The sequence below is a fragment of the Dama dama genome, chromosome 15, assembly GCF_033118175.1.
Source record: "Dama dama isolate Ldn47 chromosome 15, ASM3311817v1, whole genome shotgun sequence".
In the NCBI taxonomy this organism is placed as follows: domain Eukaryota; kingdom Metazoa; phylum Chordata; class Mammalia; order Artiodactyla; family Cervidae; genus Dama; species Dama dama.
The window spans coordinates 72,127,104-72,142,202 of NC_083695.1; the positions used below are offsets into that span (position 1 = coordinate 72,127,104).

At 41.8% G+C, this 15,099-nt stretch overlaps 1 protein-coding gene across 1 annotated transcript in view; it reads left to right on the top strand.

Annotated features, from left to right (window-relative positions):
- The window catches only part of SORCS3 (sortilin related VPS10 domain containing receptor 3), a 545,070-nt gene that overhangs the window by 378,079 nt on the left and 151,892 nt on the right, over positions 1-15,099 (top strand). The window contains exon 7 of the mRNA XM_061163158.1: positions 10,970-11,088. Within this exon, the coding sequence (XP_061019141.1) occupies positions 10,970-11,088 (119 nt within the window). The remainder of the gene's footprint in view (positions 1-10,969; positions 11,089-15,099) is intronic.

The window sequence follows — 15,099 nt, forward strand, 5'->3', positions numbered from 1 at the left end:
CAGATTCCTGGGGTCCCCCCAGAGGTTTTGGTTTAGAGGGTTTGATACAGGACCTGGGAGTCTCCATATTATGAAGCGCACACTCCCAACGTGATTCAGGAACACTGCTGTGTGGCTCCTGTACCTTGCACGGTACTGAAGTCACAGCCCAGGGACAGTTGTTCTCAAGAAGCCTGGAGAAGGAGCCTTGGTACTGGGGTCGGGAAGTACTCTGCTCTGTAGCACCTGCAGAACAGCACGGCAGAAGTGACCGAGCACACCACAGCGTCTCCGCGTGTGTCCATTGGACAGCACTGCCCTGGAATGAAGGGACTGCAGGTGTGGCCTCAGGGAGTGTGGCTCTTCAGTGCCGTGGTGTGGCACTGACAATCCTGTTTCTAAACTTGGCCCCCGCACTCTGGAACAAATCCAAGGTGAATAGGCCCCTTTTCTTTTTTTGCTGTAAGAATCTCCGCTCTTCCTTCCCCAGTCCTGGTCCTCCTCTTTGGCAGTCAGATTTCCAGATTAAACTAAAACCGATGAATTCTCTCTTGGCTTGGCACAGTTTAAATAGGGCAAAGCCAATCAATTTGGTTAATAACAGTGTGAAACCTTTTTCTGCTGTGAGATTAAAGATTCAAATGGCTTTTTCTCCCATTCTCTTCTGGAAATCATCTCTCTCTGAATGTCATCAATGTCCCCTGTGAATACTCCTATTCATGTTCTCCTTCTCTTTCTTTCTCCTTCACTCACTTACTCAGTCACATACACATTCTCCATCCAAGAGACAACTGAGTGTCAATAGATTGTTAATGTGGTGTGCTAAGAGTTAGGGCTTCCCTGGTGGCTCAGCTGGTAAAGAATCTGCCTGCAATGCGAGAAACCTGGGCTCGATCCCTGGATTGGGAAGATCCCCTGGAGGAGGGAACAACTACCCACTCCAGTATTCTGGCCTAGAGAATTCCATGGACTGTGTAATCCATGGGATTGCAAAGAGTCAGACACGACTGAGTGACTTTCACTAAGAGTTAAGTTGGGGAATTAACCCTGTCAGTTAGAGTCTGTTTGACCTTGCACAAGCTTTTCTAACCTTTTTGTGATCTTCCAGTATTTCACATGTTTGAAAACACAAATGTAAGGGATATTTTTTGGTATCATTTTTTCATCAATTGTCTAACAAGGTTCTTATGTGGAGTAAAATTTACAATGAGCAGATTTCAATTCAGTGAACAAATATTTAACCATTAGGCCAACCCCAAAATGATGCTGACTGCTTTGTGAAGTAGTGAGTTTCTCTTCATTGGAAATTCTCAAGCATAAGCTATATGTGTGCCTTGTAGGACTCTGAAATAAGTGCACCTGTACATGAGCTAAGGGATTTTAAATGTCTAGACTTCACATTTCTAGAATAAAAACCCATAGCATGTGTAGTACCATTCCTTGTCTTGGAACCATTATCAACTCTTCATGAGTTACTGTACCTTCTCACTAAGCCAAGATTAAACCCACTACATCTTAACAGAGCACTCAGGCAGTCATTAGTAAGGCAAATAATTTTGCCTTAAAGAATCCACCTGCAATGTGGGAGAAACTGGGTTTGATCCCTGGGTTGGGAAGATTCCCCTGGAGAAGGGAAAGGCTACCCACTCCAGTATTCTGGCCTGGAGAATTCCATGGAGTGTATAGTCCATGGGGTCACAAAAAGTCAGACACGAGTAATTGACTTTCACTTTCACTTGATCAAGAATCTCGGAATTAAAAAAAAAAAAAATAGTTGGACTGGATTTGAAGTTTTCAAATTGTATCACTTTCCAAAAAGCACCAAGATATATAAAAATTGGCCCAAGGTCACACGTAGATAGTTTGTGACAGGGAAAGAACCAGAATGTGGATTCTGGTCTGATTCTCAGCCTGGTTTCCTTTTCACAGTTTAAATACACAATGGTTAGGATTACTGGTTCTGGTGTCCAATCACCTGGGTGCAAATCCCAGCTCTGTCACCTTCTAGAGCCATGGAATTCAGGTACATTTACTTAATCATTGCTTAAGATCCCTCATCTATGAAAAGGAATGATGATAATTGTAACTTCTTATCTGGGTTGCAATAATTCCTGCATGGCTCTTACATTCCTATAATAATCAGTTTAACACATATATTTTTTCATAGAACCAGACAACAGAGTGAGGGCTCAAAATGTTACTTACTGTCATCATCATTGTTACCACCTAGTCATCATATTCACAACCAGTGTATTTAGTGGGTGGAGCAGAAAGAGCCTTGGATAGAGCATTAGGAATCTTAAGGCATTTAAAATTGCTATGATTTCTAAATGTCTATAACTCTGTGAGATTACCCCCATGCCATAGGAAGGAAAAGACACTAGAATTTTCCTGTGGGTACTAAGAAGTTTCACCAAAACTCTGAATCCATAAGCACAATAGGAAGGAATGGTAGCTCTCTTTTCTTTTCTTGCTGTTTTGTAGTACCTACCTTGTCTCGGGTGCTGTATTGGGCATTTTTCGATAATGTCAGTCTATGTTGTTTTGCACTATGCCTACAAATAGGTTAGTCCCACTCCCCAGGCAAGAAAAGGGAGGCTTTTGGAAGCTAAGTAATTTTTCAGAGTTTCTTGGAATCTGCTCCATTTCACATATTGGCATTTGAGAGTTAATGCTGTTATTTAAAATAAATAGCTCCTGAGTATTTCTCTAAGAAAAGACCTGAAGAGCAGAATTTGTTTTTTGTTCACAATTTTAATTCACTTTTTAAAATTTTAACAATACGTGTATACCCAAAGGGATGGAAGTTGAGAGAATCATGGAAAGTATTTTGGTTTTTGTTTTTCTCTCTGAGATGGCAGGAGGCATGACATTTAGGATTGTTTGAATATTTAATACTCTTAAAAGTAAAATATACTCGTAAATCTGAATGTAACAAAAATGTAATGTAATTCAGTTCAGCTTAACTTGCATTGCAGTTCAGTTCAGTTCAGTCACTCAGTCGTGTCCAACTCTTTGAGACCTCATGGACTGCAGCGCACCAGGCCTCCCTGTCCATCTCCAACTCCCGGAGTTTACTCAAACTCATGTCCATTGAGTCAGTGATGCCATCCAACTATCTCATTCTCTGTCTTCCCCTTCTCCTCCTGCCTTCAATCTTTCCCAGCATCAGGGTCTTTTCTAATGAGTTAGTTTTTCGCATCAGGTGGCCAGAGTATTGGAGTTTCAGCTTTAGCATCAGTCCTTCCAATGAACACTTAGGACTGATCTCCTTTAGGATGGAATGGTTGGATCGCCTTCTCGTCCAAGGGACTCTCAAGAGTCTTCTCCAACACCACAGTTCAAAAGCATCAATTCTTTGGTGCTCAGCTTTCTTTACGGTCCAACTCTCACATCCATACATGATCAGTGGAAAAACCATAGCTTTGACTAGACAGACCTTTGTTGGCAAAGTCATGTCTCTGTTTCTTAATATGCTGTCTAAGTTGGTCATAACTTTCCTTCCAAGGAGCAAGCATCTTTTAATTTCATGGCTGCAGTCACCATCTGCAGTGATTTTGAAGCCCCCCAAAACAAAGTCTGTCACTGTTTCCACTGTTTCCCCATCTATTAGCTATGAAGTGATGGGACCAGATGCCATGATCTTAGTTTTCAGAATGTTGAGTTTTAAGCCAACTTTTTCACTCTCCTCTTTAACTTTCATCAAGAGGCTCTTTAGTTCTTCTTCACATTCTGCCACAAGTGTGGTGTCATCTGCATATCTGAGGTTATTGATATTTCTCCCGGCAATCTTGATTCTAGCTTGTGCTTCATCCAGCCCAGTGTTTCTCATGATGTACTCTGCATATAAGTTAAATAAGCAGGGTGACAATATATATACAGCCTTGATGTACTCCTTTCCCTATTTAGAACCAGTCTGTTGTTCCATGTCCAGTTCTAACTGTTGCTTCCTGATCTGCATACAGTTTTCTCAAGAAGCAGGTCAGGTTGTCTGGTATTCCCATCTGTTTTAAAATTTTCCAGAGTTTGTTGTGGTCCACACAGTCAAAGGCTTTGGCATAGTAAATAAAGCAGAAGTAGATGTTTTTTCTGGAATTCTCTTGCTTTCTCAGTTATCCAATGGATGTTGGCAATTTGACCTCTGGCTCCTCTGCCTTTTCTAAATCCAGCTTGAACATCTGGAAGTTCATGGTTCACGAACTGTTGAAGCCTGGCTTGGAGAATTTTGAGCATTATTTTACTAGCATGTGAGATGAGTACAATTGTGCGGTAGTTTGAGCATTTTTTGGCATTTTGCACTTACTGAAGCTTTATAAAGTCAGTGCTAGGAGAGAAGCAAAGATGGCAAGACTTTAATCCAGGCTTCTAAGGAGGTGATTCTTTTGGAAAGGTTTGACACAGTGAGAAATGCTGGACTTCACCATGAAACTCATTGATGTAGATGGATGAGAAACTTGCCTTACAAAACTCCTGGTGGAGATGCAGCATATTGGGAAGACTAAGGATGCTGGGGTATCTTCTTCATACTCTTTCAGAATTCCTGAGTTCTCTGATTAACCTCTATGCAGCACAGATCCCAAGGCATGTTCACATGTGTAAATATTCCATCTCTGTCACTTGTCTGGGATTCCTCTGAGGGCAAGAATCAGACTTATATTCTCAGGTTTCTGGAAACTCAGGGGAGTGTCTGATGCACACCTTCTCTATACACTGTGACCAAATACAAAAGAAATGAATCAGTGAGTCTAAAGTCACCCCTTCTCACCAAATGAGACCCTTGGTCCACCATCTGCAAGATGGGGAGGCATGAGGCTGGCACAGTGGTGTGATGGTACCACCTTACAGCTAGTCAATAAAGTTATGAAGCAGATCTCTATTCACAGTGCAAGGAACAAAGCCTTTGACTTTTAGTTTTTGTAAGTAGAGGAGTGACTGTACCAAATCTTAGAAATATTTTAGAAGGGCATTTGATATTTAGAAATAAACCAATCATGAAGATTATGTGACTCTCAACCATTTGGTAAATCCCTCTCAGGTTTTACCACAAGAGTAAGTAACCAAATGAGAATTTCATTTAGTCTAGTCTTTCTGGTTTTAAGTTCAAAAGTAAGGATTTATCAGTTCAGTTCAGTTCAGTTCAGTCGAACAGTTGTGTCTGACTCTTTGTGACCTCATAAACCACAGCACGCCAGGCCTCCCTGTCCATCACCAACTCCTGGAGTCCACCCAAGCCCATGTCCATTCAGTCGGTGATGCCATCCAACCATCTCATCCTGTCATCCCCTTCTCCTCCTGCCCTCAGTCTTTCCCAGCATCAAGGTCTTTTCCAATGAGTCAGCACTTTGCATCAGGTGGCCAAAGTATTGGAGTTTCAGCTTCAACATCAGTCCTTCCAATGAACGCCCAGGACTGATCTCCTTTAGGATGGACTGGTTGGATCTCCTTGCAGTCCAAGGGACTCTCAAGAGTCTTCTCCAACACCACAGTTCAAAAGCATCAATTCTTCTGTGCTCAACTTTCTTTATAGTCCAACTCTCACATCCATACATGACCACTGGAAAAACCATCGCCTTGACTAGATGGATCTTTGTTGGCAAAGTCATGTCTCTGCTTTTTAATATGCTGTCTAGGTTGGTCATAACTTTCCTTCCAAGGAGTAAGCATCTTTTCATTTCATGGCTGCAGTCACCATCTGCAATGATTTTGGAGCTCAGAAAAATAAAGCCAGCCACTGTTTCCCCATCTATTTGCCATGAAGTGATGGGACCAGATGCCATGATCTTAGTTTTCTGAATGTTGAGCTTTAAGCCAACTTTTTCACTCTCCTCTTTCACATTCATCAAGAGACTCCTTAGAGCTTTTTCACTTTCTGCTATAAGGGTGGTATCATCTGCATATCTTAGGTTATTGATATTTCTCCCAGCAATCTTGATTCCAGCTTGTGCTTCCTTCAGCCCAGTGTTTCTCATGATGTACTCTGCGAATAAGTTAAATAAGTATGGTGACAATATGCAGGATTTATCAATGTCCACCAATTATAATGTAATTATATAATACCTTCCAAGAGCTTTCCCTACCTCAACATCCACATACAGTTTTTACTCTCTTTCTTAAAAATTCCCTTCTCTCATAGAACACTTCTCCATCCAGGGTAAACACAAGCACTCTCTCCTTTTTCAAGTCCTCCTTGATTATTCCAGCTCAGGCATGCTTTTTCTTGTCTGAACACCTATAGCATTTAGAGAAAATCAACAGTAATGTCAATCCAGAGTATGACTTTACTAGTAGGACTTGTGCTATCATGGTCTTTTGATTCTCCACAATAAAGCAGAACATTGCTTGCTATTAACTGAATGTATGAAGGATACTGAGTGTTAAATCCCCTTCTTTCTCTCTTCATAATAAAAAAAGAACTAAATTTTTTTGATCTTTTAAAATGTATGCTTTTAATATGCTATGTACCAAGCATATTTCATGCCTAATCTTATTTAATCCTGATGACAGTCCTGAGAGACAAATACTAGCTTGTTTGCACTTCACAGCTGAAAAGTGGTACTACTGCTTAACCAAGGATAATCAGCAAGTAGCAAGTTCAGGATTTGAATTTCACACTTTTCCTTATAGCATGTTAAAAAGCAGAGACATTACTTTGCCAACAAAGGTCCGTCTAGTCAAAGCTATGGTTTTCCCAGTAGTCATGTTTGGTTGTGAGAGTTGGACCATAAAGAAGGCTGAACGCTGAATAATTGATGCTTTTGAACTGTGGTGTTAGAGAAGACTCTTGAGAGTCCCTTGCCCTGCAAGGAGATCAAACCCATCAATACTACAGGAAATCGGTCCTGAATATTCGTTGAGAGGACTGATGCTGAAGCTGAAACTCCAATACTTTGGCCACCTAACTCAAAGAGCCAACTCATTAGAAAAGACCCTGATGCTGGGAAAGACTGAAGGCAGGAGAAGAAGCGGACAGTTAAATGGTTGGATGGTATCACTGACTCAGTGGACATGAGTTTGACCAAGCTCCTGTAGTTGGTGAAGGACAGGGAAGCCTAGCGTGTTGCAGTCCATGTGGTTGCAAAGTGTCAGACATGACTGAGCAACTTAACAACAACTTTCTACCTTCAGAGGCCTTTCTCTCACACCACAATATCCTTGAGAGATCTGGACTTCCTTTTTATTGGGCATCTTGTATTATTAAAACATACAAAAGTGCCACAGGCATGGGACTTCCCTGGTGTTCCAGTGGTAAAGAATCTTCCTGCCAATGCAGGGGTGGTCCAGGAAGATTCCACATGCCAATGGGCAACTAAGCCCTTCTACTGAGCCTGTGCTCGCGAGCTGGAGAGCCACAACTGTTGAAGCTGCACTCCCTAGAGCCTGTGCTCTACAATAGAGAAGCCACTGCAATAAGAAGCCCTCACACCACAACTAGAGAAAGCCTGCATGTCGAAACGAAGACCAGTCCAGCCAAAAATAAAATAAATGAATAAATTTTTTTAAAAAGGTGTCATAGTCATTAGAAGCCTATTTGGGGATCTTAAGTTATATGATAAATATCTGCTTTCGGTTTCATCATAGAATCTTTATTCAGCCTCATTTGGAGATAATGTCCCAAGTCCAAATTTAAGACCTTTGGCAAATTGGAGGCTTGAGCCAAGTGGTGACTCCTGCTCACCATACGACACCCATAATCTGCTGTGGCCTTCAGTCATTTCCACCGGGTAGCCTGGCCTGCCTGACTCATTCCTCTCCCCAAGCCCCCCACTTTGGTTCTCCCCAGGCAGCGGGTGCAATTGCACTTATTATTGTGTCTCTTTGTTTTGGAAAATAAAAGTATTGAGTCTGACCAAAGACTACAAGGGCCCTGACTTTTAAAACTCATTGTAGTGCCGCTTTCCTGTTGAATTGGACCTTTGGTTCCATGCTGGGCAGTGGCGAGCAGGGTGGGTGCTAGCAAATAGGACAAGTTTGGCAGAATAGCTCACCTACCAGGGGCCAAGGTTTAGGTAGGTTTTGGTTTTGTTCAGGGTGGCCTCGAAAACACCTGAATCTTTTTTCAAAGTGTCCAAGTGTGGGAGTAAATAATAAATAGACAGGGAGGAAATGAGCCCGTGGGAGGGATAAACAGATGTCCTCCTGTGCACACCTTTGATTACTGGTATAAGGAGCTTTCCAGGTTGCTTGCTGGCAAGAAAGAAGCGGGTTGTCATGTCAACACTTGTGGTTTCTTTACATGTATTTACAGCGTTTCGCTGGGTTTTAGTGCTTTAGGAACAAATTACTCAGGCAGTGTGGGGCCAAGAATATTCCTGATGGACAGGCCATGTGCTCCAAACGGTAACCTGGGCTTCTTGCCTTCCCTGTCCTCCCAGCCAGACGTGCAAAGCCAGGCCACTCTTGGCTTTCTGTGCGGACAGAGACAAAGAGGAAGAGGGCTGCAGGCTGCACTCAGGGAACAGGAAGCAAGCTGGTCTTACTAATGATTCAGGCGTAGGGGGATGGGGCGCTGTCTTTTCTCTAGAGGGTAGGGAGGGACCAAATCACAGAATCAAGATGCACAATGAATGTCTCCTGGGCTTGTTTGGGCTGTAGGTTTGCTTTGTTTGGCCTTGTACTGTTTGGCCTGTATCATATTTTAAATTTAAATTAGCTGTCAATTTTTTAAACATTAGGAAATTTCACACTTAAAAAGTTGGGACCTTTACCTTTATGTAGAAACTCAGAACATCTTATTCCTGCATCTCAGTGATGACTGATGCAGAGAAGCAGCTCTCCCATAAACAGGCAAGTGTTGGTCATGTTACTATAGTCCCAGCTGTTCCGCAGTGATCCCAGACACTGAGGCCAGGTGCCGGGTGTCATTCATCATCTTTCCCCAACTCAGTTTCCTCTTATGTTATTCGCCTGGCCCCTTAGACATTTGATTTCGATAGGCTAGTTGTAAAAGACCTTTTGTTTCACAGAAAAATATCTGGGCCTTGTCCCCTGTCAGTCAGAACTGTTGCTGGTTTTTGACCCAGGAGGGATTAGTTGAGGTTAGGGTTAAGAAACGATGCTGGCTCCTTTCCTCAGGTTCACCCAGTTTCCAATCCATCCTGCACCTGAGTAGCAGTTGTGAAATGGATACAGCAAGCAACCCAGATGGGAAGGCCTTGTTGAGGCAAGTGGTAAGGGTCATGGATAGAAGAAGAGAGATTCTGGAAGCACTTTAGGGACAGAATTCAAGGTTTGGACCAGCTGGGTTGCATGTCATGTGGAAGAAAGAAAAGTGAAGAGGCTTGAGCTGCTGGGCAGATGATGAGACTGCTGATGGAGAGAATAAACTCAGTGTTTGATGTGTCTGGGTGTAGGATACCAAAGCAAATTGACTTTGCCCAGATATAGACATTTGAAAAGTAGGGCTGTCACACGTAATGAATTCATTTCCTACCAAAACACGTTTCTTTGTTAAATTAGCATTGTGTTCATTAATAAATGTGTGTAATAGCTAGCTACAGATATGTGTGAACCCCTTCTTAGACAGCAGGGCCTTTCAGAATAGAAAATCTCTGCCTCATTCACTGCCATATTCCTGGTGCTTTAAAAATAATATCCACTACGTTATGTACACACAAGAAGTACTTGCTGGATCATTCCATCAATCACTTAATTAAAGAACAAGAATTAGGGATAGTTTAAAGTACCCTTGTTATAAACTCATTTTGCTCATTTAAAGTTTTGCCTTCATTTGTCTCTGCTGCTTTCCACTCCTTCCAATGTCGCCTCCAGTACTCACACACACCTGTGCACATATTTAAGTGGGCAAGTGCATTAGATGTATGTAGTAATGCATGTCATTTTAGGCAATAATAAAGAGTTCTCTGCTTTTAATCCTAAAGTGACCTTTACTTTTCACTTTGACCCATTTATTTTTAAAGCAAGGGCATGCAGAGGTTTCTTTATAGAAACACACCTGTAGACTCCTGGATTCCTCATTTAGTGCATAGATTTCAGGGCTTGATTGAGGAAGGTTCAGCTGCTAGGTCTTTAGAAGATTTTACAAGTAATTATATAATAAGTAAATATATTTTTATTGTAGACAAAATAAAGATGTGTATAAAATAAAAAGGAAAGGCCCCACTTCAACTCTGTCTCCCTAAGCTGATTCCTTTCCCCAGAATTAATCATAGCCCATTTGTGTAGGTATTCTTTAAAAACATTTTCTTTCTGTGCAGTTATGGCACAAACCTATATTTATAAAGACATCTTTATTTGATTTTTTTTTCATCAATTGGATCATGCTGTGGGTGCTCATGCGTGCTCAGTCGCTTCAGTTGTGTCTGACTCTTTGCAACTCCATGGACTGTAGCCCGCCAGGCTCCTCTATCCATGGGTTTCTCCAGGCAAGAATACTGGAGTGGGTTGCCATACCTTCCTCCAGGGGATCTTCCTGACCAAGGGATCGAACCTGTGTCTCCTACATTGCAGGTGGATTCTTTACCATGGCACCGTCTAGGAAGTCTCTTTTATTCACAGTATGGTGCTTTGTTACATCAGTACCTTTGATTATTTAAATGTTTCTTAGTTCATGGACATTTAGCCAGTTTCTGGTTTTTCATTGCTGTGAATAATGCCACAACGAACATTTTTGCCATTGCCTCTGTGAAGATATATATATGAGCATTTCTCTAGAAAACATCACTTGAGTTAGAATTATTGGTACAAGATATGTACATTTAAAATTCTGATAGATATTTCAAATTTGTTCCTCCAGAAATCTGTACCAATTTCTCTTTAACTGGTAGGATATAAGATTAACTCTTTCCTGCTCCCTTGCCTGAACTAGATATTCTTTTTAAAAATATTATTACAAGTTCTGTGGACAAGAAAATGCAATATCATGGTTGTTTTAAATTGCATCACTGTTCCCAGGAGGTAAAGCTCTGTGTGCTGAGAGCTTTGCTGACCATTTTCCCCTGTGTCTAAGTGTCGCTCTTCCCTCCCCTTTCAGATGCTCACTACCTCACCTGCAGGATCCAGGAATGTGCCGAGACTACTCGGAGTGGGCCTTTTGCCCGCTCCATTGACATCAGTTCCCTGGTGGTCCAGGATGAATATATATTCATTCAGGTGAGTCCAGATGCACCGTCACTGGTAGAGGGAAGATGCACGGGTGAAGTCAAACTGCTCACTAGGAATTATGAGGATGGCTTCCCAGAGGCTGTGAAGATGTGGAGCTGGGGTGCTGTCCCTTCTTTGCTTTGGGTACCCAGTCCCCTGGGGAAACCCCAGACTTCTGGGGAAAGATGAAGGTGTTATGGGTCATTATTGTTTACAGGGAACTTTAGTGGCCCTCTGAATCCTTTAGTGGAATTGCTGTTTTATTCTATCAATGGGGTGTTGAAATGACCTGGACTTGGGCTGGGATTTGAGATTAGTTGGAATCAAGTCTTATTAGAAATGAGTAATTAGAGATGAGATAAGTAATTTATCAAAGCCACATTCTATTTCCATCCAAAGTGACTTGTCTAATGTGGGAATGAGAATCTCCAAGAAGTTAAGCCTCTCTAGGATTTTATTTCTGTGAAAATCTAGGTCTCACTAAATCTTCCCCTTCCTTTCCAGTGCCTACCACCCCTTAAAATGTGAAGCCCCAAATTCTTGACTCCAAGAACTCTATGACTCTTAGAGAAAACTGGATGTACCTAACATTTTTAGGCAGGCAAAGGAAGCCTTGGTTTAGATTTTGAGTTTCACTGGAAGGAGATGCAAAATAGATTTAAAAATGAGGGGAAAGAAAAGAAGATGCTCTACTGAGTGATGGACTGTGTGTGTGTGTGTGTGTGTGTGTGTGTGTGTTTGTGTGTGTGTTACTGAGATAAATCATACTTGGATTTGAGGGCAAGTTTGATTCCTCCCTGGAGAAGGAAATGGCAACCCACTCCAGTATTCTTGCCAGGAAAATCTCATGGACGGAGGAGCCTGGTGGGCTATAGTCCAAGGGGTCGCAAAGAGTCGGACAGGACTGAGCCACTTCGCTTCACTTGATTCCTCCCAACCCCGCCTTTCCACCTTTCTCCAGTCCCTTGTTTTCCAGACTGCTTCCTCTAGGAAACAGTTTCCTAAAGTTTCTCCATGTTCTAAGTTTTCTCTGCCTCACTCCTGGCCTCTCTGTCCATAGCAGAACTATCTTCTATGTGAGACCTTCTGTGTATTTCCAAGCTGGGTACTACTTCCTTGAAATTTTGAAGCTCTTATCATCTGCTGTTCCTCTAGCACATAGGTTATTAGGCATTGTTACTTCAGTCTTAGTGGAGTTGTCTATTTCCAAATTGTGTTTTGCACTCTCTGAGAATAGGGACAATGTTTTATACACACATTTTACACTGAACCTTCACCCTAACAAGATGTCTTTGCAAATCAAGGATGCTCAATGACTACTTGTTTTATTGATTGACTCTACATGTAGCAGTTACTTTTTTTTTTTCTTTTTTACAAATTAGCTGCAAAGATTTTTGATGTCTAATATGATACAGGAGAGGTTTCACAGGTGGCGCTCATGCTAAAGAACACTCCTGGCAATGCAGGAGACAAAAGAGACACCAATTTGATCCCTGGGTCAGGAAGATCTCCTGGAGGAGGGCATGGCAACCCACTCCAGTATTCTTGCCTGAAGAATTCCATGGACAGAGAAGCCTGGTGGGCTATGGTTCATAGTGTCGCAAAGAGTCAGGCACGCCTGAAGTGACTTAGCACACATGCATGCATGGTATAGGAAACGTAACCAGCCATTCAAAAACCAGCTTGAAAGAAGGAGTAAAAGAGAGATTTCTGTGTTTACATAATCACTGGTTTCTCAGCTTGATTAAAAGCCAGAATTTTAGGAAGTTTTTTTCTAAATTTTGGCAGGTCATTGATACTACGATTTTCTTATTCAGTTATTTATTGAATACATACAATGCACAATACACAGTAGTAGGCACTACAGTTGGTGTTCCCGAGCTTTCTGCCTTTGACCATCTTAACCACCACCAGCTCCACCACCACCCACCCCTCCCACCCCACCTGCCACTGCCTGGGAGAACTCATGGTTTTGAACATCTTCTCCATGTTCTGATAACTCTTAAGTGAATGTGCTATGACCTCTATCATGTACAGCAGACCTACATATCTAACAGCCGTCTCAGTGTAGCTATTACATAGGTAAAATATAATTGCCATGTCCCCTTTGAATTTCAACTACCCTCAGGGTAGGGTAGTTGATGGTTGAGTTGAGTTAGTCTGCCAGATCATTCAGGGTAGAAACCTGGATGTCATCAGTTAAAATTAAATGAACCCACAGCCTCTGCTAATATCGCTGTTAGTTATTTCTCAAGTGTTTCCTTTCATTCTCTTCCCATTGTTATGGCCCCAGTTTCAGGCTTTATTATTGTTTTCTCAGTGTTTAATTTTTTAAGGTAAAAGCACAGGGATGATTTATGAATTTACCAGTCTGATTGCCCTTTCCTTAATGCTAATACTGAGTAAAATGATGAACATGGCAGAATTGTTTCTGGGAAATATGACTTAGAACTTAAAATGTTCAGATATTTTTGGTTTCATTTCCTTGTATTGCATAAAGTTTTCTGTAACTGCAGGCTTGCCGGGCCTGCCGGCTAGATGAACAGGTCGAGGACGCAATCACCAGAGCACCTGAGAAATAAAAGACTAGGAAAGATGGGGTTGAGAGGGACGGAGTCAGCTTGTGACTGATTCCGACGACTTTATTGAGGGGTAACATACATATATATACTAACAGGATTCACCAAATTTTAGATCAAAGACTTGCATACGTGCAGAACTGCAGACACTAGTTTTAGCTCAGGAGTTTTATCTTAACTCCAGCAGAGCATGGCACCAGCGTCTTACAATCAGGTAAAGACTACCTAGACATAAGCCATTCACAGGAGCCCGATAATCTTATCAGAGTCAGGAAAATGGGCAAATGGTGGCTGCAGCGATTTCCTTGAGGGAGGTGAGAAAGGCCAATTTGCACTTTAACAAATCAGGGGTGGCGGGACAGAGAGGGACCTTTTGATCTCTCTCAGGGCCGAGAAGGGGCCTGAGCAGTCAGGCCGGCTCCCCGCACAGGCTGATATCCGTATTTGTTTTCTAAATGTTCTGAAATAGTCTTTTTTTTAAAAAATATTATTGTTCTGGAAACCAATAGAGTTTTTTTCTCTTTAATCAGTATTAAAATTTCTTTTGAAAGAGATATGAGTTCCTAGTACTCAAAAAAGTTTATCGATTCCCTACTACATTGTAGACCCCCTGTTTTAGGTGCTGGGGTAGAGTTCCTGTTTTACATGCTAATGGGAGACAGGAAAAATATGTAGATAATGTGTGTATATACATACACACACACACACACTGATTGATATATATATATATACACACACACACTGATATGAAAGGCCATGACGGGTAGTGGCTAATGACCTGTAGTTTAGAACCTGACAGCCAGCATTTATTCTGACCTTTGTCAAATAGCTGAATGATCTTGACCTCATTAGGTTCATCTATAAAAAGAGGAAAATTGTAGTATCTACTTCATGGGTTGCTAAGAGGATGACATTTGTCAATCAAATCTATAAAGCACCAAAACAATGTTATATAAATGTTGCTTTCTCTTTATCTATCTTCTATATCATCTATTAATTTAGTTATAGAATATATCAGATAATGGCAGTGCTATGGATCAAAATAAATGAGGGGCCATGAATTTTGGGTGTCTGTAGATACTTCTATTTAGGATGACCTGGGAAGACCTCTTTGGTTGGGGATCAGGGAGAGAATGGCCAGAGTCTGCAGTCAGAGGGGGACGAGGAGCCAGGTCTCTTGTGCTCTATGCTTTCTTGAGCTCCTGATGCAGATGTGGGGTAGGCAGGTAGAAATTTGAGGCTGAGTTTAGAAGCAGGAATGGTGGAAAGGTAGGGGCTGGGGATATAAATTCGGAGGGTGGCAGTGTATTGATACTTCTGAACCACAACATTGAAGTCACCAAAGGAGTAAGTGTTGATAGAGAAGAGAAGAGATCTAAAGACCGGGCCACTGGGTACTCCAATATATAGAGTTCAGGGAGATGAGGGAAATGGCAAATGA